The 24961-nt window shown below is 48.9% G+C and overlaps 1 protein-coding gene across 1 annotated transcript in view; it reads left to right on the top strand.

Annotated features, from left to right (window-relative positions):
- The window catches only part of Itga9 (integrin subunit alpha 9), a 306676-nt gene that overhangs the window by 6324 nt on the left and 275391 nt on the right, over nt 1-24961 (top strand). The window contains exons 2-4 of the mRNA XM_048423214.3: nt 12396-12523; nt 13970-14076; nt 21085-21208. Coding sequence (XP_048279171.2) covers nt 12396-12523; nt 13970-14076; nt 21085-21208 — 359 coding nt within the window. The remainder of the gene's footprint in view (nt 1-12395; nt 12524-13969; nt 14077-21084; nt 21209-24961) is intronic.

The following is a 24961-nucleotide window of genomic DNA, read 5'->3' as shown; positions in this document are numbered from 1 at the left end:
TCAGGAAAGGGACACTGAAAGTGCAGAGCGCTCCCTAACTTTGAACCATTGAGGTCTCGGAATTGTAGATCTTTTTAAGCAAGTGGATTTGGCTGACAACCAAGGTAGAATAAACTGTTTCATCCCCGCCTCCATTTGTACCAGGAGAAGACGTAGGGAGTGAGAGTGAAACTGAGTGAGGGGGAAATAGAGTCGGAAAGGGCTCGCTTGGCCCCCAAGCTCTGCTGTTTTGGAGAGACAAAGGAACTTGTGTTGTATGTGAGTTTAGCCACAGTGGCTACAGCAACAGGTGGGAGATGCGGCTCCTGGGTAGCCTGCAAGGCGTCAGGGGTGAGAGCAGATGGAGGGAGTAAGTTTTGTGCTTTTTTCATGTCCCTGCGTTCGGGGCAACAACTCATCTTCCTGCATGTGTTGTCGGCCTTGGGGGCAGCCATTTGCTCTCCGGACGGGAACTTCCTCATTCACTGGTGGGAGTTGGAAGACCCAGAATGGATGTTGATGTGGAAAGAAGAGAAGAGGTTACGTGAACACTCATCTTAATGCCAGAAAGACTTAGTGTGACAGCAGGACCCTTAATCAAAGACCTAGGGATTGTGGGTCCTAGAGTTTTCCATGTCCTACAGAGCCGGGAGTAGGTGGAGCCTGCCGGGGGATCACAGGAGCTCTGGCTCCCACCCCAGGCCCCACAGAAGCATTGGAAGTAAGTTGTTATTGGTCATGCTTTAGGTCATCTATTTGATAAAATTCCTGAGAGAAAATACAAACGGGAGAAAAGATTTCTTTAGCTCATGGTTTCTGAGAGTTGACTGGGTCCATGATTACTTGACCATTGCATATGGGGAGAACATTATGGTGATAGGGGTGTGTGGCTGAGGTACTTCTTAAAATATTATATAGGATTGATCTACTTCATTGGATTGTGCAGTAGGGTGGGTTGAAGCATGATTGATAAAAACTCAAAGATAGATACTGGGGTTCAACCTGAAGGTTGGAAAAGCAAACAACCAGCCACTGGCTCTTACCTCAACCTCAGTCGGAAATGGCGATCCTGCCTCCAGGAATCCTTAGAATGAGACTGTGTCTGAGCGCTGTCTCTCCCATTTTATAATCCTCTCTAGTTCTGGGATTAAGGGTGTGCACCACTACCGCCTGGTTTCTATAGCATCTAGTGTGGCTACTGGGTTTAAAGGTTTGTGTCACTGTGTCTACTGGGATTAGAGGTGTGTGTCATTGCTGCCTGGTCTGTAAGACTGGCCAGTGTGGCTGCTTTCCTTTTCTTGCCTGATCTTCAGGCAAGCTTTATTTATTAAAATACACATGAAATGCCACTACAGTGAGCAGCCCAACAATGGCTGTCTGCCTGAGACTTGTTAGCTGTCTAGTGAAGTGAGAGGCCTCATCAGGCCCAGACTCAAGCTGATGACCCAGAAGGTTCTCTTAGAGTCAGACGCATGCCTCTCACTTCACTGAGCAAGGCTGCAGAAGCGGGGCTCTGACGTCAGTGGAGGAGGATGCCGGCAGCAGGATAGATATTCACCAGCGGGAATGGATGCAGGGCAGGCAAGCAGCCCAGAGGAACGTTCTTCCCCTCACAGTGGAAGGAAGTACAGCAGGAAGCTCAGAGGTACCAGAGCATGATGTGTTCTCCAAAGACACACCGTCCAGGGAGGGACCCGAGTCATCCGATGAGACCCTGGCTCCTGCCTTTCCACTCCAATGATACCACTGAAGGTGTGAAGAGATGCCCCCATCCATCAAGTCAGAGCTCTCGGGAGCTAGCCATCTCTGGAAACATCATCCCAAACACCCCCAGAGCATGCTTTGCTAACCTAGGCATGTGCCATTCCAATGAGGACTAACCGTGGGGCTGAGTAGCTCAGTCGGCACACTGCCACACATGTGCGAGGGTCTGAGCCCCGTAAAAAGTGGGATACGGTGCCATGTGATTGTCATGGTGGGTTCCAGGCCAGTGAGAAAAACCATCTCAAACGAAGATGCACAGTACCTGAGAAATGAACGATCCAAGTGTGTCATCTGGCCTTTCTTTGCACACCTCTGAACACGTACGTGTACACACATGAGCATACACCCAACCATTCCATATGCCTGCAATTCCAAGGGGAGCTGAGACGGTGAGAATCTTATATTTTTGCCATTTTATAGACACTGGGATGTGAAAGTCATGCCCCATTTTTCTTGGAGAAGAAAATGAACGCAGGAAAACAACAGGAGGACGCAGAGACTCTGACATTGATCCCCAGAGGCCTAAGCTTGTGGTGCTGTTACCAGACATGTGGTCACAGTCCGTGCCCCAAGCTGGGCTCAGCCACTCATTCTCCATTAGCCAATCAAAACAGCCAAAGAGGTAGCGGAAAAGCAGAACATTTCTTCAATGCAACCCCATCAGGGAGGGTGGGGAGGGATCCAGGAATGCCCCCTCTTGAAGTGAGGACAGAGTTATGTTTGTCTAAGCAGTCCCAGGCAAGGTATTTTCCTACCTATCATTGTTTTGAGACCCCAGGAAGACGGGTCCCCAAGTTGTCAACACTGTGAAATCTCTTTCCAATTGAAAATTCCCCCCTCTGGCTGGATCATACTTCAGCATTTTTTCTTCTACCAGCATGAGTTTCCTGGGGGAATTCCAGTTTCTGGGGGTCCATTGTTTTAAGAGTCCAATAGTCAAAGTGTAGGGTACAAACATCACTTAGAGTATACTCATCTCTGCCAGGCAGTTTCCTTTGGACTCCAGTGTGAACTTGATATTCTCAACTGTGAGGGGACCACGGCCCTTGGTCACGAGTCCTCCTCTCCCTGACTCCCTTGGTGTCCCTTCATCCCAGCATGACCCACTCTACTCCACGCTCTGGTCCCCTCAGATGAACTAGAACTCTCTCTGCTTCCCTCTCTGATGACTCTTCTTCTCTTCGCCATTTCCAAGCTACAGTTTTTTACCAGCCTTTGATGGCTACTTCTGTGTGCCGGAGGCACCATGTGCATTGTTCGCCTGATGCAGCAGAGGCTACCAGAGGGGTTAATTCCCCTGTCTGTAGTCAGAGGCTGCTCGTTTGTTTCCCAGCCACTCAGACCCGAAATAACCACACAGAAACTGTATTAATTAAAACTCTACTTGGTCTATTAGCTATGGATATTTTTAGCTAGCTCTTATATCTTAAATTAACCCATCTCCATTAATCTGTGCATCACCAAGAGGTTGTGGCCTACTGTCAAGGTTCTAACAGTTCCCGTGGGCATCTTTCTCCTTTGGTGGTTACATGGCATCTCTCTGACCCCACCCACTCCCTCTCTCTATACCTCTGTTCTGATTTCCCACCTGGCTTTACTCTGCTAAGCCATTGGCCGAAACAGCTTTATTCATACAGAAGGACAACCCACATCACCTGTCCAAAATTATCCAGGGTAGGTGGGTAGGGTTGTCATTTGGATCCAGGCCAGTCTAAGTTAATGCTAATACAACCCTTTTGTGGATCAGCATACCCTGCCCACTTTCCCTTTACCCTAATCAAGCCCTTGTTCAAGAAAGTAAGTTCCCAAGGAGGAAAGAGATGGCCCAATACCTCCTTCAGGAGCATTTCTGTGAATCTTTGGCCTTACAAATGAAAGACTCCCATCCGCCCACCCTGTGGCATAGGGTCCCTAAACACTTTGACATCTGCTGTTTCCTCTTGTGGTCCATCATATCGCTGTGCTGGAAGGGAGCCCTGAAATGTCTCTGTTCTAGGGATAAGAAAAGAGAAGGCAAGGGCACCTGTCCAAGGTCACGTGGATGGAGGAAACTGGCCAGCTCCTGGGACAGTACAGTGGTTGTATTTCTAGTTACTGTAACCAAGTACCTGACAAGGAGGGCGTATTGGTTTTAGTCAATAGTTTAAAGGTGCACCGTCCATCATGGTGGGAAGGCATGTCCGCAGGAGCTCCAAGTGGCTGATCATGTTGTGTCCACAGTAGGGAAGCAGAGAGATGAGTACCAGCACTCAGTTCGCCTTGAATTTCAGTCTTTACCTTAGTCTGTCTTGGTGCTGATCACTCTAAATCTAGCCACGTCCATCACAATGAACTTTAGGCAAACCGTTCAGGTCTTTCCAACAACGACCATGTCTCTCACAGGTCAGAGCCCTCAGTCACAGGTCTGTGGTCCTGGCTGGGGAGGAGAGTCCTCTGGAGGAAGGAAAATAAAGGAGGAAGCAAGCAGAGCCGTTGAGATCCTTCCCGGCAGCCGGTCAGAATGACTGGAACAGACCCAGCAGCAAATAGATGAGTGTCAGTTATTGAAGCCCAATTCCCTTAAAAATAAAAACTGTTCTTTCCAATGACCCTAAAACTCAATGGTTGTCACCAACCTTCGCTTTGAATCTCAGGATTCCATGACTATCAGGTTAGGCTGGGATCAGCAAGGGTTCTATCCTGAGTCTGGCTCTCTCAGGACTCAGTAGTCAATCTATGGTGGGTGGTTGGCCAGTGGTGCAGGACTGGCTTCCACTAGGAGGCTCATCTCTGCTCTCTGTGTCTTTCATTGTCTAGCAGGCTAGCCTGGGCTGGGCACAAGGGGCTGAGCAGGGTGCCAGGAGAGCCAGTTCAGGAGTCAACCCTTCACCTTCCTCCAATCCTATTGGCTAATACAAGTTTCAGAGAGGAGGAAGCAGAGATCACCTCTCAGTGTGAGGAGCTGGAGGGACGATTCCATTGAACAGGACAGGGTACAGGAAGGGTGGAAGACAGCGGCTGCTTCCCTAATGGGACTGGTGGTGAAATCACCCTCACCATCCCTGGGTTTCTGTGATGTCAGCGGAAAGCCTGAATAAGTGCCTGCCTAGCATAGCAAAAAACAGAGTTGAGTTCTAAGGACCCGGGAGATCCTGGGGTGCTGCCAAGAGTTGGAGCTGGGACAAGTGAGGTGTCAGTGTTTGCCCACTCCTACTTGGTCTGGAAGCGCTTCTTTGAGTAACTACTTTGTCCCAGGCACTGTGCTGGGTGCCTTAGAGCATTCTCTCAGTCCAACCTCACGCGAATCCTTTGTGGGTATGTTTTCACTCCTCCCCATTTGATAGCAGAGGAAACGGAGCTTCAGAGTGTTCAGTACACACACTGGAGGTCATGCAGCTTGATGGAGGGAGGATACAGCCTGTAAATCTTGTACTGGGCACAATGCTTAGAGGCAGGCAGAAAACTAGGGATGTGGCTCAGGTGGTAGAGCGCTTGTGCCACATGGCTCGAATTCAGCACTGCATCGTACCAGGCTTGGCGGAGCACACCTGTAATCTCACCATTCAGAGGACAGGGACACGAGGATCAGGAGTTCAAGGTCGTCCTTGGCTCTGTAGTAAGTTCAAGACCAGGCTGCTGTACAAAAGACTCTCTCTCCAAAGATGGAGGGGTTTGTGTTGTGATTCAAGCCTTAAAGTACTTGCTGTGCAATCCTGAGGACCTGGATTTGATTCCTAACACCCCTATAAAAAGAAGGCCAATGAGGCACGTGCCTGGAATACCAGGATTGAGGATCCAGAGCCACGAGGGTTGCTGTGGCTTATTGATCATTCTAAATAGGATCAGTGAGGGAGCTTGTCTCAAAATATAAGATGGAGAGCAACAGAGGAAGACCCCTGACCTTGACCTCTGACATATACATGATACTCACACATGTGCATGCTTACCTACACATAGATACCAAAAATGAAGACACACATATGTATGTTTAATTCCACACACAAATACACCACCATGTACACACCACTTGTGATTACAGGCATATCATCATGCACACACACGTGCATACTTACCAACACATAAACATACACATCACTGTGCAAACACACATGTACATGCTTACTACACACACACACACACACACACACACACACTTACCCTGCCATGGACTCACAGACAACCCATGTGGTACCGTTAGTTTAACGTGCCTAGCAAGCCCACTGCTTAGCCACCTGGAGCTTGATTTCCGGAACTGCTGAAGTGAAAGAGGAACTGCCTGAGGCATTCTGGTCCCTGGCTCCAGGTGTAAGCACCGGCCTCTTGCTTGTTCCGTCTGGGACGAAGCCTGCCATGTGGTCGGAGGGTTCACGGTTCTCCACTCTGCTTAGCCGTCTTGAGTCTAGTGAGGGACAGGCAAGGCTTCCCGGGGTTCTCTGCATTAGATACACGGATTCAGCTCCATTCCTACTGCTGGAACACGGGTCCCTGGGGCAGCTTTGGTTTGGAATCATATGCATGAAAACAAACCTAATGGCTGGGAAGTTTGTAATCCCTGTTCATTGTCATCAAATTGGCAAATTTTGCCCTGTGATGTGGGTGCTGGGGAGGGAAGAAGAGAGGGAGGGAGGGAGCCTTGAGACACTGGCCTTCTCCAGGAGCAGTTGTGCTTCTACCTGGTTCCTGCTACCTGCTCTCCAAGGAACTGACCTGCAGATGTGAGAGGAGAGTTCAGAGGAAGGTGGGGCTGCAATGGAGCCTTTGCAGCCAGTTTGACCTGACAGAGGAGAGCTGAGAACACACCTCCACTAGAAACATGGGAGACACTGAACCTGATGCTCAAGCGTGTCCATCCTTAAGACACTGTGGCGTGACATTGTCATCTGCAAAGTACACACACACTTAAAATGGCACATCTGACTTCACACACACACACACACACACTCTCTCTCTCACACACACACACACTCACACACACACACACTCCAAGTGTAAGTGGTGTTGTGGAGATGGCTCAGTGGGTTAAAGAGCTCATTGTGCAAGCCTGAGACCCTGTGTTCGGTCCCCAGAAGCTTCATAAAGAGGTAGTCCTGGTGTCTGTACTTGCATTTCCAGCACGGGAGTGGGGGGTGGGGGTGTGGATCCTGGGAGCATACTAGCCAGCCAATCTTGACAAATTGTTGAGCTTCAGGTCAGCAAGAGATGGAGAACAATTAAGGAAGACACCCAAAGTCAACCTCCGGTTCCCACAGGCACACACATTCATGTTCACGTGCACACACACAAATCTCAACCTATTTTAAGTAAGTTTATGATTTTTGTATTGGCCTCATAGCTATGTTGGGAGCATGTGACTGCTATGAGGGAACAGTGAAGGGGCTGGAGGAAGAGCGGCCCTGGGCATGGGCGCTGGGCTCAGAGCCCGAGTGGAATACACACAAGAAACTGCCTGGCTGGATTTGCCTTCATCAGGAACCAGGCTCGTGTAATCCTAGCTGTTGCTGGTGGATAAATAGATGGGCGTATGTTTCCAAAGAGGTTTATGAGCTAATTACTAGGGAGGTGGACCTTTGGTTAGCAACATGCTGGCAATGTCAACGTTTGAGAAAACCAAGTCGGTGACTGAAGTTTACCTCTTCTGTCCTGTGAGCCTGGGGAGAATAAAAAGGCTTATTTTTTTTTAAATGTACCATAACCCAGTCTTGAAGTGACAGGCTCTAGAGCCAAGTTCTAACCTCAGAGTGCCCACAAAGCCTCCCTTGGACTTACTTGGGCACAGTCACACACATGAGTAGCTGGCAGCAGAGGGGCATTGGGCACCTGCTGGCTTCCTTCCCTCCTTTCTGGCTCACATGGTCTGAGCAGGAGGAGGCTTAGGTGACACGCTGCCATGGGAGCACATGATAAGCAGGCAGTTAGGGTCTGGGGCAAGTGTCAGGGGTAACCCTGGTCAGCTGCTTTTCCATCTCTGAAATAGAGATAATGTTAGCAGCTTCCATAGGTGCTCCTGTAGGACCGCGCTTGAAGGAGCAAGCATAGGAGGGACACAGCTTCATGTCTATTTGATGGAGGCTGTGGCTGGAGATGCATAGGTCCTTCAATAGGGTACCTATACAGAGGAAAGATAAGGCCTTCTCTAGGGGACCGGTGGAGATGTGAGGATATGTTTGAAGTGGTTTAGAAGATGACTTTGTAGCCCAGAGGACAAAGAAAGAAAAAGCGTGGAGCATCCTGTCAGCGTATCCTGAACTCTGAGTGCTTGTAATCTGTCTCTCAGAATCAGCTTGGCCAGCAGCCAGCTGAGCTTCAGACAGGCCACACTCCAGGGCTGGCCTGCTGCAGCCGTCTTGCTGGACTGTGGCCTAGGTAAAGAGCCAGCACTGTGCTGCCAAGGAAGCCACAATGTTCGGTAAACACAAAGGCATTTATATGCCAGCCTGTGTGTGTCAGGCACGTGCGTATTCACACGTGTCTCTTTAGCTCACGTCACAGCATCTGAGGAAACCTTTCTTGTTGGGCCTGCTGAAGGATGAACCAGCGGGATGCTAACAGGGTTTGAATCAGCAGCTGTGGCTAGAACCACCGAGCACTCTGGGCTTGGAAAAGCCTTTGAATCCATCAGGTTCCTTCTCCGCTTTAGATTCTGACAAACGTTTTGTCTCCAGTCTTGACTTTAGGATGGAAGAAGCAAGTACCTGAGAATTCTGCTCTCCAGGCTCCCTCCTGCCTGGCTAACCTAGGAGTATGTCTGAATGGGAAGCGGTGGTGCCAGTTGGCAGTTCTAGGATCGTGCTGATAACGTTTGGGACATGGTGGACCCATAGCCTGCTGCTTGCTGTAGCCACTTTCTGACTCCTGTGGGTGATGGATTTCTCTCTCTTCTTTTTACTGTGACTTCAAAGTTGCTCATTCTTCTAGAATTCTTCTTCTTCTTCTTCTTCTTCTTCTTCTTCTTCTTCTTCTTCTTCTTCTTCTTCTTCTCCTTCTCCTTCTCCTTCTCCTTCTCCTTCTCCTTCTCCTTCTTCTCCTTCTGTTTTTTTTTTCCGAGAATACTTCTTCATAACATTAAATCACACCCACCCCTCACCCCACAGTCACTACTTCTCCTGGTCCTCTCCTTCCCATATCCCCTGTCCTTCAACTTCATATCCTTTTCTTCTTTTTAATTTTTTTTATTAAATTAGTTGGTTACTTTTGAGGCAGGACATCTCTACATAGCTCTTACTGTGTAGTAAAAGTACATAGTTAAATTCACTATGTAGACCACACTGGCTTTGAACTCACAGAGATCCACTCACCTTTGTCTCCCCAGGGCTTGAATTAAAGGCATGTGCCACATTGCCCAGCCTATTTTCTTCCTTAAAAAATTATAACCCACAGGACCCAGTGCTTTTCAACGCTCAGGGGTCACATCCTTGAAGGAAACTGTTTCTCTGTCTCTGCTCCTCAGCAGTCATCCTGGGCAATAGCTTCTCAGCTAGGAACTTCTCCCCAGTCTGTGCTGGAATCCTGACTGGCTTGATCTCACACAGGTCATGTGCAGGCAGTCATGGGCGCTGTGAGTTCAGGGGTGCAGTGGTTCTGTTGTTTCCAGAAGATACTTTCTCCCAGCAGCCCCTCAACCTTGCTCTTAAAATCTTAACAGCTCCCTCCATTAGTGTCCCTGACCCCTGGGGAGCAGGGGTGTGGTAAAGATGTCACTGGCTCTCTGCACTCTGCCTGGTCATGGGTCTTTGTGTCTGTCACTAGGACAAGCAGAAGTTTCTCTGATGAGAGGCAAGAACTGAACTAATTTGTGCGTGTAAGCACACATGTCTAGAAGGCAACTGGATGCAATGGTGACTTCTTTATTTAATTTTCAGTGTGTGGTGCTGGAGTTAGAACCCAGGGCCTTGGACAGGCTGTCTAGCTCTACGCGACACTCCGGGGGCCCTATTGTAAGATGAGTTATGAATGGTAGCTGTCTGCTGGGCCCATGGGAAACTTGAGTCTGTGGGAGGCTTTGGACCCTGCACTAGGGTTTTATATCTATCCTCCCTAGCCCCGAGGGCTTGACCTGGCAGACTGCGGATGCTTCAGCCGTTTTCAGTTGTCGATCTGATAATTCTTTTCACCTGTGAAAACAACCGACCTTCTAAGGAAGACTTTTTGACTTACTCACTCCGGAGTGGCTCAAGCGCAGCCCAGAGGGAAGGGGTGGGGTGGGGGAACTACCCCTCAGTGTGGCTTTCTTCTCAGGTTTGATTCCGAGTGTCATTATGGATTCGAATTAGAGCGTCCAAGGACTGGGCAAGCCTCTCTTGCATGGCTGAGCCAGGCAATGAGTCTGGCCTGCTGGAGAAAGGACTCCCTTAGTCCTCACGGATACAGGGTTTCTGCTAGGGAATACTGCGCTTGAGGCTTATGGAGGGGCAGAGGAGTGTAAGCTGTCCCAGTCAAGATCCCGCAGGGGGACATGGCAAGGTTGCTGGGGCAGGGGCCCTCATTGTTGGAGGTTTAGCTCCTCCACACTCAGCAAGATAGCCTTCCAAAAGCAGATGTATACCTCCCAGGGTTAATCTGGAAGACATACTTCCTTGCCGGGATGGGGGTGTCGCTGGGATCCTTGGGACTCCACCAGGTTCTGGGGGTGGGAATTAAGACAGAATCTTCATGGCTTCCTGTGGCCATGGCTTCCTGAAATCAGGCCTCTGAACCAAATTAATGAAAATGCCCGTGAGCCTTTGCTGAAGTCTGCTGAGGGTTTCTGACATCAGCGGCACGATGTGGCAGGCGGCCTTGTTTGCCGATCTCTGCCTCACTAGAGCATCGGTAGGGAAGGTGCCAGTCATCACGAGGTCTGAGTGGTGGGCAGGTGACTGGATGAAAGAATGAGGCCCCAAGAAGAGGGTGGCTCTGGTCGTTCCTGGAACAGAGCAAGGGGATCCAGGGCCAGCCTTCTTTACCCTAGGGAGGCTACAAACCTCTGCTTAGCAGAGAAGCCTGATAGTAGTGCAGTCTATCCCAAGGCCTGCTGTATCTAATATCCTGGGATGCTCAGCTCTTCTGTTTCCCGACTGCTAGAGACAGGGCAGCTCAAGTCCTCATTGAGTAGGAGCTTGGATCTGCGGCCCTTTGAGCAGCAATCGGATCCTGTCTGGTGTCCTCATGCAATGCCCCCTCCAAGTGGTTCACTGCCCAGCACACATTGTGCCCAATTGTGGTTATTTAGTCTTCTGTGCTGTAGAACTTTGGTCTGCTACTTTCCTGAAATTATACTTAATACCCTAGAGCTGGCGAGATGGCCCAGTTGGCAAGGAGCTTGCCGTGCAAGCATGAGGACCCGAGTTCAATTCCCAGGACCCTCTTAAAGTCAGCTGTGGTGATTCCTGCTTAGAATTCCCACACTGGGCAGGCAGAGACAGGTGCGACCTTGGGACTCATGGATTTGTGAGTGCCAGGCCAGTAAGAGAACCTGCTTCCAGACAGAAGATGGATAGAACCCAAAGAATGACAACCAGGAGAGACCTCTGGCTTACATACACACACATACACACACACACACACACACACACAAACACACAAATGCACGCACACACTTAAACGCTAGGGTAGATTTATTTTTGTAACACCTTGAAGTGAACTTAATGTTATATCCCTCTTTGGATTTTACACAAAGCAGGGCCAGACTGATTCCCCTACCCTAGTCTACCCTACCCTATGCTACCCAACCCTAGACTACCCTCCCCTATGCTACCCTACCCTAGTCTACCCTACCCTATGCTGCCCTACCCTAGTCTACTCTACCCTACGCTGCCCTATCCTAGTCTACCCTACCCTATGCTGCCCTACCCTAGTCTACTCTACCCTACGCTGCCCTACCCTATGCTACCCTCCCCTAGTCTACCCTCCCCTATGCTGCCCTACCCTAGTCTACCCTACCCTAGTCTACTCTACCCTACGCTGCCCTCCCCTAGTCTACCCTACCCTATGCTACCCTATACCTCTAGTAACTGGTAGCTAGTTAAGGTGAACATCTGTTCATATACCTACCAATTGTCTCAGTCAGGGTTACTGTTGCTGTGATGAAACCCCATGACCAAAACCAACTTGGCGAGGAAAGGGTTACATGGCTTATACTTCCACATCATAGTCTGTCATTGAAGGAAGTCATGGCAGGAACCTGAAGACAGAAGCTAATGCAGAGTTATGGAAGAGTGCTGCTTACTAGCTTGTCCCTCATGGCTTGCTCAGCCTGCTTTCTTATAGAACCCGGAACTGCCAGCCCAGGGGAATCACTCACAAAGGGCTGGACCCTTACATCAATCACCAATTAATAAATACCCTATAGACTTGCCTACAGCCCTATCTCATGGAGGCATTTTCTCAATTGTGGCTCCCTCCTCTCTGATGACTCTAGTTTGCGTCAAGTTGACAAAAAACTAGCCCAAACACTAAAGCTTTGACCCATTTTTCTACCGGTTTGTGGTTTTTTTAGTTAGTGTCTTTACTTAAGTGGCACGTGTGTGTGTGTGTGTGTGTGTGTGTGTGTGTGTTGTGTGTGTGCATGTGTGTGTGTGTACGTGTGTGCATGCACAGTAAGTTAGTATTAACTTCCTGATGCGTACTCAGATTGCTCGCCCACCTTTTTCCTCAGCACGGATTGTGACAGTGTGCCTTTTCTTTTTGATGTGCAGGGTCCTTGTGGGTGCACCAAAGGCAGATTCCAAGTACAGCCCTTCGGTAAAGTCCCCTGGAGCTGTGTTTAAGTGCCGTGTCCACACCAACCCTGACCGGAGATGCACTGAATTGTACATTGCTCGAGGTGAGCGGACATCATTATCAGCATAGGAATGGGGTCGACACCTTGGTCCTTTGTTCTGTTTGTACTTAGGATGATGTCATCCTTCACATACCTGCCCCCTCTCACTCTTTGCTTTCCTTGGTCTTATAGATGTAATCAAGCGCCTGTTAGTTATTAGGTACTGGGATATGCTAATGAATAAAGCAAATAAGGAACCTGTCATTTCTGGCCTTGTAACCAATAGCCTGATCAGACATGAAAATAAACAAGAGAAGTCCAGAGTGAAGGTGTGAGTTAGGATCAGTTTTCTATAGGTGGTTAGAAGAGGCCTCCTTGAAGACCTTTCTGGATATGGAAGGTGACCAGTCAATAGGTAGCTGGGGAAGTCCAGGAAGTGAAGTCTGCAGGCAGAGCAGCAGCAATGTCATGGGTAGACCAGATGGACTGGTTCTGCTCCAGCTGCACACACAGGGAATGGCTTGCACAAGCATTGCTTTGAGGAGACTGAGATAGGAGAGGCGAGCCCGGAAAATCGAGCTCAGTGAAGAGGCAGGTGGCTCACCCACCACTCCCAAGCCTCGCTTTTCCCGGAGCCCTCTATCAGCGAGACCATTTCATCATCATGTTTTACACACAGAGGACTGTGGAGGTGACCCAGTTGGTCAGTCTTTGCTGTGAAAGCAAGCGGTTCTGGTGTGGTTGTGTGATCCTGCAACTCCAGTGTTGAAGAGGTGGAGGCGAGAAGCCTTTGGGATCACTGGCCAGCCAATGTAGCTGTGAGCTCCAACTTCAGTGAGAGACTCGGACTCAAAGAATAAAGTGGAGAGCAATTGAGGAAGAGCCCTGGCATTAACTTCTGGAGTCGACATGCATGAACACACACTTTATGAATACCCTTAACATGTATGCACATAGATAGACATGTACACCTACACACATGATCCAACACCTCCAACATGTGCATACATACACACAAACACATAAATACACATCCCAACATGTACGCACATAGGCATACATGTAAATACACACATGAATGCAAACCCTCAACGTTCACACTTACACACAAGTGCATACCCTCAATACATATATACACACACACAAACATAAGTACACATCCCCAACATGTGTACACACACATGAAAACTTGTAAACATCCATTACAGAGCATGAAAAAAATCAAAGAAATGTCCTGATTTTCTTATCAGAGGAGGAGTCTTGTCCATGTGTGATCTGCTCTGAGAAATGTTTGCTACAATGACCTCTCAGACATACATGAGACACCCTTTTCTTCGCGGAGATCTTTGCTATGGAAGAAGAATGGACTGAATTAAACAGCAACATTTGGTCACAAGTTTCTATGGCGTTGACATTTAAGTTACAAAACCTTGAGCCCGCAGGACCACTCTAGGAAAGCAGCCAGTCGCACCATTCCTCACCCACCTCTGGCTTCTCTTCTCCCACCAGGGAAAAACCGGGATGAGCCCTGTGGGAAAACCTGCAGGGGAGACCGAGATGAAGAGTGGATGGGGGTGAGCCTGGCCCGGCAGCCCAGAGCAGATGGCCGTGTTCTGGTAAGATCTCTGGGGAGAGGGTGACTTGGGGTAGGGGGGCACCCTAAGAAGGAAGGACTCACTCCATAGGCAAGCTGTTTAGCGCAGAAGCCAGAGGTCAGCTGCTTTGAGGTATGTCCAGGCTACAGCTTAAGATACATGCACCTGCGTGTAACAGAGGTAGCTGTGTAGGTGGCCCAACACAAAATCGTAAAGTCACTTAAAACATTGCGAGATGCTTTTATGATATTTAAAAGTAACTCAGTTGCGTGGTTCTTATGTGTGAACCTCACTGGTGACGGTCAAAGGCTGACGTGCCTAGGACTTGCTTTTGTGTTTTCTTTGGACACACTGGGTTGAGGGTGTAGCTCAGTGGTAGAGTGCTTTCCCAGCATGCATGAACACTGATCAGTCCCAGGAGGCATTAGGAGAGAGTGAGGGTGGGGAACAGATAGACAGAAGCTTGTGATTTCATTTATTACCTAAGTGTTTTTGTGTATGTCTTTAGGTCAAGGTATAATTTACATAAAATACACAAATCTTGAGGGTTCTAGCTTGGGTTTTGGCAACTGCACATATCTGAACATCCCAGGAAGTTCTCCGTCTTTATCTAGTCAACCCGCGAATCCCAGAGGCAGCCGCGGCCTTGCGAACATTGCTGCTGTTGGTTTTTCTAGTATTTCACGTGAATGAAATTTTATCATGTGTTGAATTCCTGGGACAATCACAGTGAAGGGAGGGAACTGACTCCTACAAGTTACCCCCTGAAGTATACACACACAGAGACAACAAATAAATAAATGTAATTAAAAAGAACCCCTATGACAGAGCTTGGTTATGAGCCATTTCTCTTTCTTCTTTACACTCTCCTGTCGCGGTATAAGCCAAGGCACTCAGAGTTGCACACCTCACAGCTTGGTGACGTTCCCACACATGTACATTCAGGAATCCCTGTAGCCAGCACCCCAAAGGCCCCTTGTGCTCTTTCCCTGGTGGCTGGTGCCGCATAGCGGGATCCACTTCAGAGGACCCAGCTTTTGCCATCAGCTTTCCTCGAAGACTGTAGGAAGATTTATGTTTTACAAGTTCAAGGTCAAGAAGGGCGTCCAGCTGCTGCATCTCAGGGGTTTCCTTTGGACCACAAGCTGTCAAAGCTGGGGCTTTTCTGGATGTTTGCTCCCAGGGGAAATGGGTTTTCCTCAAGGATACGGGCCAAAACTTCCCAGACCCTCTGGGGAGCTCTGTTCTCTGCTGATCTCAACCCCACCTCAGCACACTTAAGAGCCCCTCCCCCATTGCTGGGTCCTTGGGAGAGGGAAGCAGCTGGATGCTGTCGCTAACATTACAACCCCCCCCACACTACTGTAGGTCTCATTGAACAACCCCCCATGTCTGCTGGCCTTGGATTCCAGTCCTCTAATCCCCGTCTCAGCAAACCATGGATGATGGCCAAGCCACCACATTCCTCTAGGCATGGTGGCCTGACCCCATGGGGTGACTCAGCCCCAAAGGGCCAGAACCCTTGTCTGCCATTCTTGGGAAAGAGAGGGGGATAAACCAAGTATGTATATTCTCCAGAGGGGACTGAAAGCCGCGACTCAAACCAAGAGAGAGGAGGAGATAACCGGAGACAGTAATGCAGGAGATACCCCTCCTGGCAGAGTCTAGAGATAGCCCGCTCTACCAAGATACACTTCCTTGGGGATGTGGAGTCTCAGTGTGGCTGAGAGCTTGTTTGCAAAGGTGAAGACAAAGGCTCAGCTCTGTGCCCGTTGATACTGGACTGGACCCAGACTGGGGTCTTAAGCGATTGTGAGGAGCATGGAAGACACTTGGCACAGGAATCAAGGAGACAGGGTTGAGTATTCAGAGGAAGTGGTGCTGTGGACAGTCCTACCTAATTAATTGAATTAAAATTCTGTCTTACACACTGCTTGTATCATTCATTTGGTAAGCCACCCAGTATAGGTGCTGGAGAAAGAGAGGCAGGCATGGGAGGGCATCTCCAGTTCTCATGTCACTTGTCCTGCTGTAGTCACGTATGTATAACATGATGTAGCACCTCAGCCTGCAAGAGTGTTATACACCCTGAGGATTTAGACACTTTCTTGGGGCATGTGTGTTAGTGATAAGTGAAAAGCTCACCTTCCTGCTAAAATCAGGAGACAGTGCCAGAAGCATGTGTGAAAACATGGTTGCACAACAGAGTCTCTAGAATTCTTTTTTTTTTTTTTTGATTTTTCAAGACAGGGTTTCTCTGTAGTTTTTGGTGCCTGTCCTGGAACTAGCTCTTGTAAACCAGGCTGGCCTCGAACTCACAGGGATTCGCCTGCCTCTGCCTCCCGAGTGCTGGGAGACCGCCGGGCAGTCTCTAGAATTCTTGATCCCGCAAATGTTGAACTCCACATTCATTGACCATGACTCTCTCCCTCCCACCCCCTGGTTCCTGGTAACCATCATTCTAATTTTGAAGTGCTTGGCCATGCCAGATCCTGTTCAAGTGGAAGCAGGCTGTAATTGTCTTTTTATGACGGTTTCTTTCATTTAGCGCAGTGTTCTCACGGCTCAGCTCTGCTGTAGCATGTGACAGGATTTATTTCTTTTCTCTTCGGACCAGGTGATATTTTAGCACGTGTGCACACCATATTCTCTCTGTTCACTCATGGATACATGTTTATGTGGCTCCTCACTCTTTGCCCTTATGAATAATGTTGCTATAAACATCAGCAAGATTTGAGACCTCATTTTCAATTTCTTCTACACACACACACACACACACACACACACACTCACACACACACTCACACACACACACACATACACTCTCTCTCTCTCTCTCTCTCTCTCACACACACACACACACACACGGAAGTGGGATTATCAAATCATGTGGTAATTCTACTTTTTATTGTTGGAAAGACCTCCATACTTTGCCCCTCTAAAGTGCATGAACTATTTTGTGTTTGACCAGCATGCAGAATGCTCCAGATACATTTGTTCTTCTGCTTGCCATTGTTGTGTTGTGGTACTGAAGATAGAATTCACAACCTCGTGCATGCTAAGCACATGTCCTGTTACTGAGCCACACTCCCAGCCCACTCCATTTACTTTCTAAATAGTGGCCATCCTAAGGAGTGTGAGGTGGTATTTCATGAGGGTTTGTGTGTGTGTGTGTGTGTGTTTCTTATTTAAATCCATTTTCTTTTTCTTTAATGTCTCACTTTTGCCTGTGAAGTCTTTCAGGGAGGCAAGTATTATTTTTTAAATTAAAGGCAGAGAAGGCATTTGAGCCCCCAGGAGGACGTTGTGGCACTGGATGAGACCTATCTCCCTAGGGAATACTGCCTTTGACGTTAAGGGTGGGGGTGAAGAGGGATAGCTGCTTTGAAAGAGAATCTGGTGTGGATTTCAAAGCAAAGAACAGAGGGGCACTGTTGTAGAATATTAGTTGAAGATGTGTTAACATTTGTTTAGGCTGTGGAACATTGTTTAATGATACAAAGATGTGTTGCATTCTTTTATGTTGTATTTGTTTAACTCTGTGAAGCTGTGATTCTTTGCCTGTCTAAAACATTGATTGGTCTAAGAAAGAGCTGGACGACCAATAGCGAGGCAGGAGAAAGGATAGGCGGGGCTGGCAGGCACAGAGAATGAATAGGAGGAGAAATCTGGAAAGAGAGGATGGGGGAGAAGAAAAGGAGAGAGGACATCAGGGGCCAGCCACCCAGCTATGCACAAGGCACATGTGCACAGAGTGAAAAGAAAGGTATATACAATACAGAAGGTAAAAGACCAGAGGCAAAAGGTAGGCAGGGTAATTTAAGAAAAGCTGGCTAGAAACACAAGCCAAGTCAAGGCTGGGTGTTCATAAGTAAGAATACATATTCGTATATTTATTTGGGTGCTGAATGGTAGGTCCCAAGGACTAAAGAGTAAAAAACAAAACAAAACAAATCAAACCAACTCCAGGGGACTTGGAAAGCTATGACAGGAAGTGAATTGTCTCAACGCCAAATGGCCATATCTGGACCAAAGCTGGCAAGACCTAGGATGTCAAGCTAGCCCATTAGACTGACTTTGGCTGCTTGTCTTGGCTATGTGGATAATGTGGTATCTTCCAGTTTCCCCAGGGACCGAATGATCCCTGAAGCAAATGCTGCATCAGGACTGAAAGCAAGTTCCTTTGATTTCCACTCTGCTCTGCACGCACCCCTGGAGTGCAGAGACAGGGTTCTCAAGGATAGGGGAGGAGGGCTGGAGATAGCTTAGGCAGTGATGTCACACAAGCACGAAGACCCAACTCCACACCCATAAAAGCCAAGCGCAGACACTTATGCCTGTCACCCTAGCTCTGGGGAGAGACACGGTGGACCCCTGGAGCTCACTGGCCAGTCAGCCAGGCCAAACTGGTGAGCTGTTCCAAAAAATAAAGCTGGAAAGCAATGAAGGGAGGTAGTCTACATTGACCCCTGGCCTACACACACACACAAACACACACACACACACACACGCACACACGCACACACACACACCCTTTCCTGGAGGGCAGCTAGAACATTCAGAACCACCATCTCTCCTCATCAGAGCCGCCGAGCCTTAGATAACAAACTATATCTAAACTGCTCAGTTTTTCTGGGTGGAAGCAGTGCCTTCCGGCTCTAACTGCTGTTTCCTTTCTAAATGTCAGGGCCCTCTCCCTCTCATCTGTACTTCCCTTGTGTCCAAATTTCTTCAAAGTCACTGGGTATGTTCCTGTGAGCACCCCTGTCGCTGTTTCCTGGTTTGGCGTATGCGTGTGAACGGGTGCTTTGCTGAGATCTGCAAAAAAGTGCTTAAGTCATGAGAACACACTCTGCTGAGTCTCGTTAGGTTAACAGCTGCCAAACAATATTCCCAGCACCTTACCACCCTAGAAACCCTTTCCCTGAGTCCCCCAACTGCCACCAGCTCCGGGGTGACATCCCAGCCCCACTTTTATCCTGTGCCTACCACACATGCATTAGTGGCCATGGCGTGGCCTGGCTGTGCACGGTGGACCTGGAAGCATGACAAAGGCTTGTCCTTCTGTGCACAGCAAGTGCAGGTGTGTGAGGGCGGCAGGGACAGACAGGCATTTGTGACCAAGCCACCCTCAGGAAGGACGTGCTGTATTCACATAACAAAGAAGGTCTTTGAAGGACATTGGACATCTTCTTCCTCTTTTTATTCCTTGGAAAGAAAATCAACCCTTCTAATTTGAGATGTGTGAGAGGCTAAGATTTGGGGTAATGGTAGGTCCCCAGCCCCTTCCTAGGGTGAGAGGCTAAGATTTGGGGTAATGGTAGGTCCTCAGCCCCTTCCTAGGGTGAGAGGCTAAGATTTGGGGTGATGGTAGGTCCCCAACCCCTTCCTAGGGTGAGAGGCTAAGATTTGGGGTGATAGTAGGTCCTCAGCCCCTTCCTAGGATGATTTGGATGCTGAATTTAAACAGGATATTGCCTCCTGGACCATTCTCTTTTCTTCTTTCTCCTCCCCCTCCCCCTTTCTTCCTCCCTGTCCTCTCCTCCTCCCTCTTCTCTCCTCCTCCCTCTCTTTTTCTCTCACCTCCCCATTCCATCTCCTCCCCTTTCCCTCTCTTCCTCCCTTTGCTCCTCTCCCTCCTTTCCTTCTTTCTTCTCTGCTCTTTCTCTTCCTTCTTCTCTTCTTTTCATCCTCCGTTTCCTGCCTCTTCCTTCTCCCCTATGCTGTTTCTTCTTTCTCTTTTCCCCTTTCTCCTCTTCTTCCTCTTTTTCTTCTCTCATCTCAAAGCCAAGCCTTTGTTCACACTCCTACTCACACGTTATACCTTGTTTACACTCTTAATCACACACTGCACCTATTCACACTCCTAATCACACACTGTATCTTTTGTCCACACTCCAATCACACACAGTACCTTGTCCACACTCCTAATCTCACACTGTACCTCTGAGCAACTCCCACAGCCCAAAGCAAGCTTCCTGGAAGTTCTCTGCTTCTTTGTTCTCGCTCTGTTCCCTTGCTACCCCTCACTGCTGCTTTGCAGTTACCCAGAGTCCTGTTCTTCTTATACAGGATGCAGGTCAGACTGATATGTGTGTGCGATGATAATCAGGCTAAGCACAGTGTTTTCTTCCTACAATTTATGTTCAGAGTCCCTTTCTGTTTTCTGGAGTGGGACCCGTCTTTGACCGTTGGCCTCTGTCCTCCCAGAATACTGTAAATTAGATGAGTGTAAAATGTAGTATTTGGGTCTCCTAGGCATTCTCCAAGGTCACTCCTAAACAGTTTATGGGATGGGAAGCAGACAGTACAATAAACACTGAGTGATGCTGTCCATGTGTCCAGCTGGCTGCCAGATCGCACCGCGATGAACTTCGGCCTCTCCAACTCAGAACGCGATAGGTAACCAAGGCTCTCAAGCTGGACTTTGTCCTTCAGCTAGAATAAAGCCCATTTACCTGTGAACTGGGTGATCTAAGGGACTCACATGTGAAGACTGCAAGAACTAAGTCAGAACCTCCCCCTGCAAAACATCAATTAGTCAGCCCTTTTTCTCCGTGGGTGCTGTGTCTGTGCATCCGGCCTTTCCTACCCTCGGGCTGTGGAGTTGGTATCCTTCTCCTCTTCCCAGTGTCTCCTCGCCTTGTCCTTCTTCTCTTCCTTTAGCTTCCCTGCTCACCATTCTTCCTCTGGAGTCTCCAAACCTCTCTCAGTTCTCACGTCCTTTGTGCTAACCACTCCTCTTTCTGGAAACTCCTTCATCTTGTGCCCAGTGTGGAGAGTGCTGTACCACCCTCTGCCGTCTGCCTGGAAACCACTTCTCTCTCTCCAGACTGGAGGCGAGGCTACTGTCTTCTTTCATTCCGCCCATGCTCAGTTCCAGCTATGATAGTCGTTTTTTTTTGTTTGTTTTGTTTTTGACTCACCGTCTCTCTCCTCCACCAAGTGCTGGTGCTTGTTTTCTTTCATTCTGCTTTTCTGACACACTGATGTGAACCTTCTGTTCGTACTCCCTCTCTGTCCCTTTAGGCCTGCGCCCATCGTTGGAAGAACATCTACTACGAAACAGACCACATCCTGCCCCATGGATTCTGCTACCTCATCCCGTCCAACCTCCAGGCCAAAGGCAAGGAGCTGATCCCCTGCTATGAAGGTGAGTGGGGATCAGTTTCCCCCAGTGCCCTCCTCGCTGGGTGACTTCCACAGCCCCCAGACCTCTCTTTCCACATCACCCCTCTCCCCTTAGCATTTCCCTGGATTTCCATATGCCAACTCAAGAGCAGGGTTGTCTGTCCCCAGATTGATTCTGGCATCAAAGCCGTGTCCAGGGAAGAGGCAGCTACAAAGGGCACAGTGGTCCAGGCCCTGTCCAGACCTGACTACTCCTGGCACGGAGTCCATGGTGCTCTTTACGATGTCCCAGAGACAAGCTTTAGCCAAGTGATCCGGTACTTCCTGAGGTGTCTGGCACTGATGGTTTTTATAGGATCTTGGGAAACTCACTGTCCTTTTCTGGACCCAGTTTTCTTATCACAAATCTCAAGAAGTGGTCCACAGTGCTGCTGCAATGTCAGGATGGTCACTGGCCTTCCACATGACTCCTGAATGTTCTAGGCTGGGTAAAGGGATGATCCAGCATTCATAAAACAATAGTATAACAGAAGTTGATTGCCCAGCTCCGTCATTCAGCCATCTAATGACACCCTACTTCTGATTGTCGTTGAGTGTCCTGGAACCAGACAGTGACACAGCTTTTGGGTCTGAGGAACACTTGGTATCAGTCAGCTATCACTGTGTAACAACACATTTTCATGCCAAACAATAATAAACATGGATTTTTTCCCCCACACACTTACACAACTCCACACAGGCTGGGGTTCTCCAGCAGAGCTTGGTGGGCTCTGGCTGCAGGCTCACTTCAGCTCCATCCTCCATGTTCCCTTCTGAGACCAGTGAGCTACACGGATATGCCATGAGAGCGCAGGGCGCACTTGGGGTCTTCTCCAGTGCCCTGCTTAGAACTGCAGACGCTTGGGCAAAACTCAGTCATTTTTTAGCCAGTTAGGTCTGAGCTTTAGATGCTTCTGGTGACTTGCACTCCCTCCTTTCCTAGGCCTGTCCTGGTGAGCTGAGCTAGCTTGCTCTCTAAGTTCAAGACTCTTTGGTTTCTAATTGCCTCTCACCTGTTTGAAAAGAGGTCTCCCTGGCCTGGGTCCACACTGCCTGCCGTTTACCTGGGCTTTCTTAGGTTTTGCACTTGTGACCGTCAACAGGGTTCTGACACTGTCTGGATATTGTAAACTATTTTTGTCTTCTGGGAGGCGGGCACGGCACCGTGTGGAACTCAGGAGGCCCAAGCAGGCTGTTCTGTGAGTTGTTCTCCACAGAAAGGTCAGCAAGGACGTGACACGAGGCATGGGCCTTCTCCTGGTGGAGGATGGGCCATGTACATAGTCATCTTCCTTCTCTGCTTTAGCATCTGGTTGGCTCTAGTTGGGCCAGATGGGAAGGCTGAACTCTGGCCCTGTTTGCCTCAATATTGTACTAATGGGAAGAAAAATTTCATCTTAAAAATGGTGGTGATATAACCAGGGGTGTCACTTAGCTGGTAGAGTGATTGCCTAGGATGCATGAAGCCCTGGCATCCGTATCCTCCAGGTCAGCTAGGGTACATGAGCCCCCATCTCAGTTGAATGAATGAATGGGTGAATGAACAAATAAATAAAATTCAAGTCATCAGTCAAGGGTGGGAGCACATGAGCACCAAGCCAGGACACTGGGTTCCCACACACCCATCTCAGCACTTCCCGCATCCCAAACCACTCACAGGTCTCAAAACACAACCATATAGAACAGACGTGACTTCAGTTTGTAGCCAGAGGCCACCCTTGTAAGCTGAGCCCCAGCTCTGTGTGTAGCTGCACGAGTGAGAAACCAACATTCGTGGTCATTTGCCATGAAGAATTTCAGTCCTTATGCAGAAGTAGCTAACTGACGCCGGGCTCAGTTCAGGAACTCAGGCCTCGTGCTTTCTCGATTTCCTGACTCCATGATCAAATGCAGTCAGAGAAGACATTAGCAAGATGGTTTTGCTCCCACCTGGCTTTCTCTCTTAAGGACAGACACACATTCTAATTTGTACTTTGGCAAAGAGAACAGTAAGGGGTGGGGCTGGTCTAGGGAGCCCTGGGACAAAGAGCAGCTGCTTAAGACAACAGAGGACTGGACAAAGGTTCTGTGTTCTTGGGTCTGTAAAATGAGAGGGTTGGTGATGCTCAGATCTCTCTAGAAGACGGACCAGTGAGAGGGGACTAGGCGGGGGTGGGGGAGGCCACAGTGAGAGGGCCCTTGCCTGCACTGTTGGTTTTGGAGACCACTACTTCCCTGTTCTGAGCTCCAAACAAAGCCAACTTGGGTTCCTAAAACAATCATGATTTTCTCTTAATGTGGAAAATCTCAGTGCTTCGAGCTCCCCGTTCCAGGTGGGGAATCACATTGTGGTTAAGGACAATGGAAGCATTTAGTGTTTAACAGAACCTTTCTGAAGTCGCTTAGACCAGCTTGCTAGGCACGTCCGGGTCCAGAGAGATAAGCGTGGTTATGCAAGTGGGAGTTTTCACTTGGTGATTTGCCGTGTGGAAGGTGCGTGACCCGGTGTCTGGAACACAGCTCAGAACCCCAGTTGCCAGAGTCTGACTCCTACCTCCACAACGTCCTCTCCTTGACTACTGATGAGGATGTCAATTCTGTGTCTGTCTTAAGGGATCAGTACTTTTGAGTTCTTAGAGCAGTGTCTGGTGTGTATCTGCTAACATGGTATATACTGAGCGTATTACATAAGGTAACATGCTTGTTAGATGCCAGTGAGCTAGGCACTAAGCAAGGTTTATTAATCACTATAAGGGGCTGTTTCAGGGATAGAGCCCGTTAGTTCTGTTAACTGCCTGGTCGGCATCAGATAGACAGAAGCCAACAGACACAGTCTCAGAAGAGAGGGCAGTGGGGCACAGGAGTAGAGTAAAGAAGAGAGGGGGAGAGTATGTGTGGAGCAAAAGAGACCCAGTGGGCATGGGGAGAGGCCATGGAGGACGATAGTGAGGGAGGGATCTGAGGAGAGGGTACTAGCACACGCATGAGGGATGAGGAGGTGGCTCAGTGGTTAAAGTGCTTGTCACCCAAGCACGAGGACCAGAGTTTAGGTCCCCAGACGAATGCCAGGTGAATGTGGCACAACACTGGAAGGCAGAGACAAGTGGGGTCCCCACAGGAGACTGGCTAGTGAGACTAGCTGTGTGTTGAGCTCTGGGTTTGACTGAGAGGCCCTGTATCCATGAGCTCTGGGTTTGACTGAGAGGCCCTGCATCAGGGAATAAGGCAGAAGGGCACTTGAGGATGATTCCTGACACTAATCTTGGGCCTTGACATGCATGCACACATGCACATATGAAAAATTATGTGTTTCAAAATGTCATAATTAAACTTTTTTTTTTACAATAATTGAAAATTGGATTCAAAACAGAAATCTTCCACTTGCAGGAGAGAACATAGGAAACTCCATGTCTGAACATTGGTGCTGTGTAGGATTGACTTCCCCACCTACATGTGTTCTTTTGGGTACCTCTCCCTAAGGGCGTGAGCAACATCCAAGCTCTGGGAGGCATTAATTCATTGTGCGATTGTTTCATTGTATGATTGAGGGGCTTGAAACCTGCTTAAGGTTTGTGTGACTTACAGTCTGTGTAAGTCAGGAAAGGGAGAGACGGAGAGACGAACGGCAGCCCGCGTAGGGCAGGGGCTGGAGAGCGTCCTGTTTCCAGGCCCTTTCTGAACAACGACAGAACACAGAAGGGGCTGAGGCAGGCTTGCTGGAGGCTAATGAACCACACTGACTCCTCCTTGGCATAGT

This window comes from Myodes glareolus, chromosome 4, assembly GCF_982192425.1.
Source record: "Myodes glareolus chromosome 4, mMyoGla1.1, whole genome shotgun sequence".
NCBI lineage: Eukaryota > Metazoa > Chordata > Mammalia > Rodentia > Cricetidae > Myodes > Myodes glareolus.
This window is presented reverse-complemented; position numbering and strand designations above follow the sequence as displayed.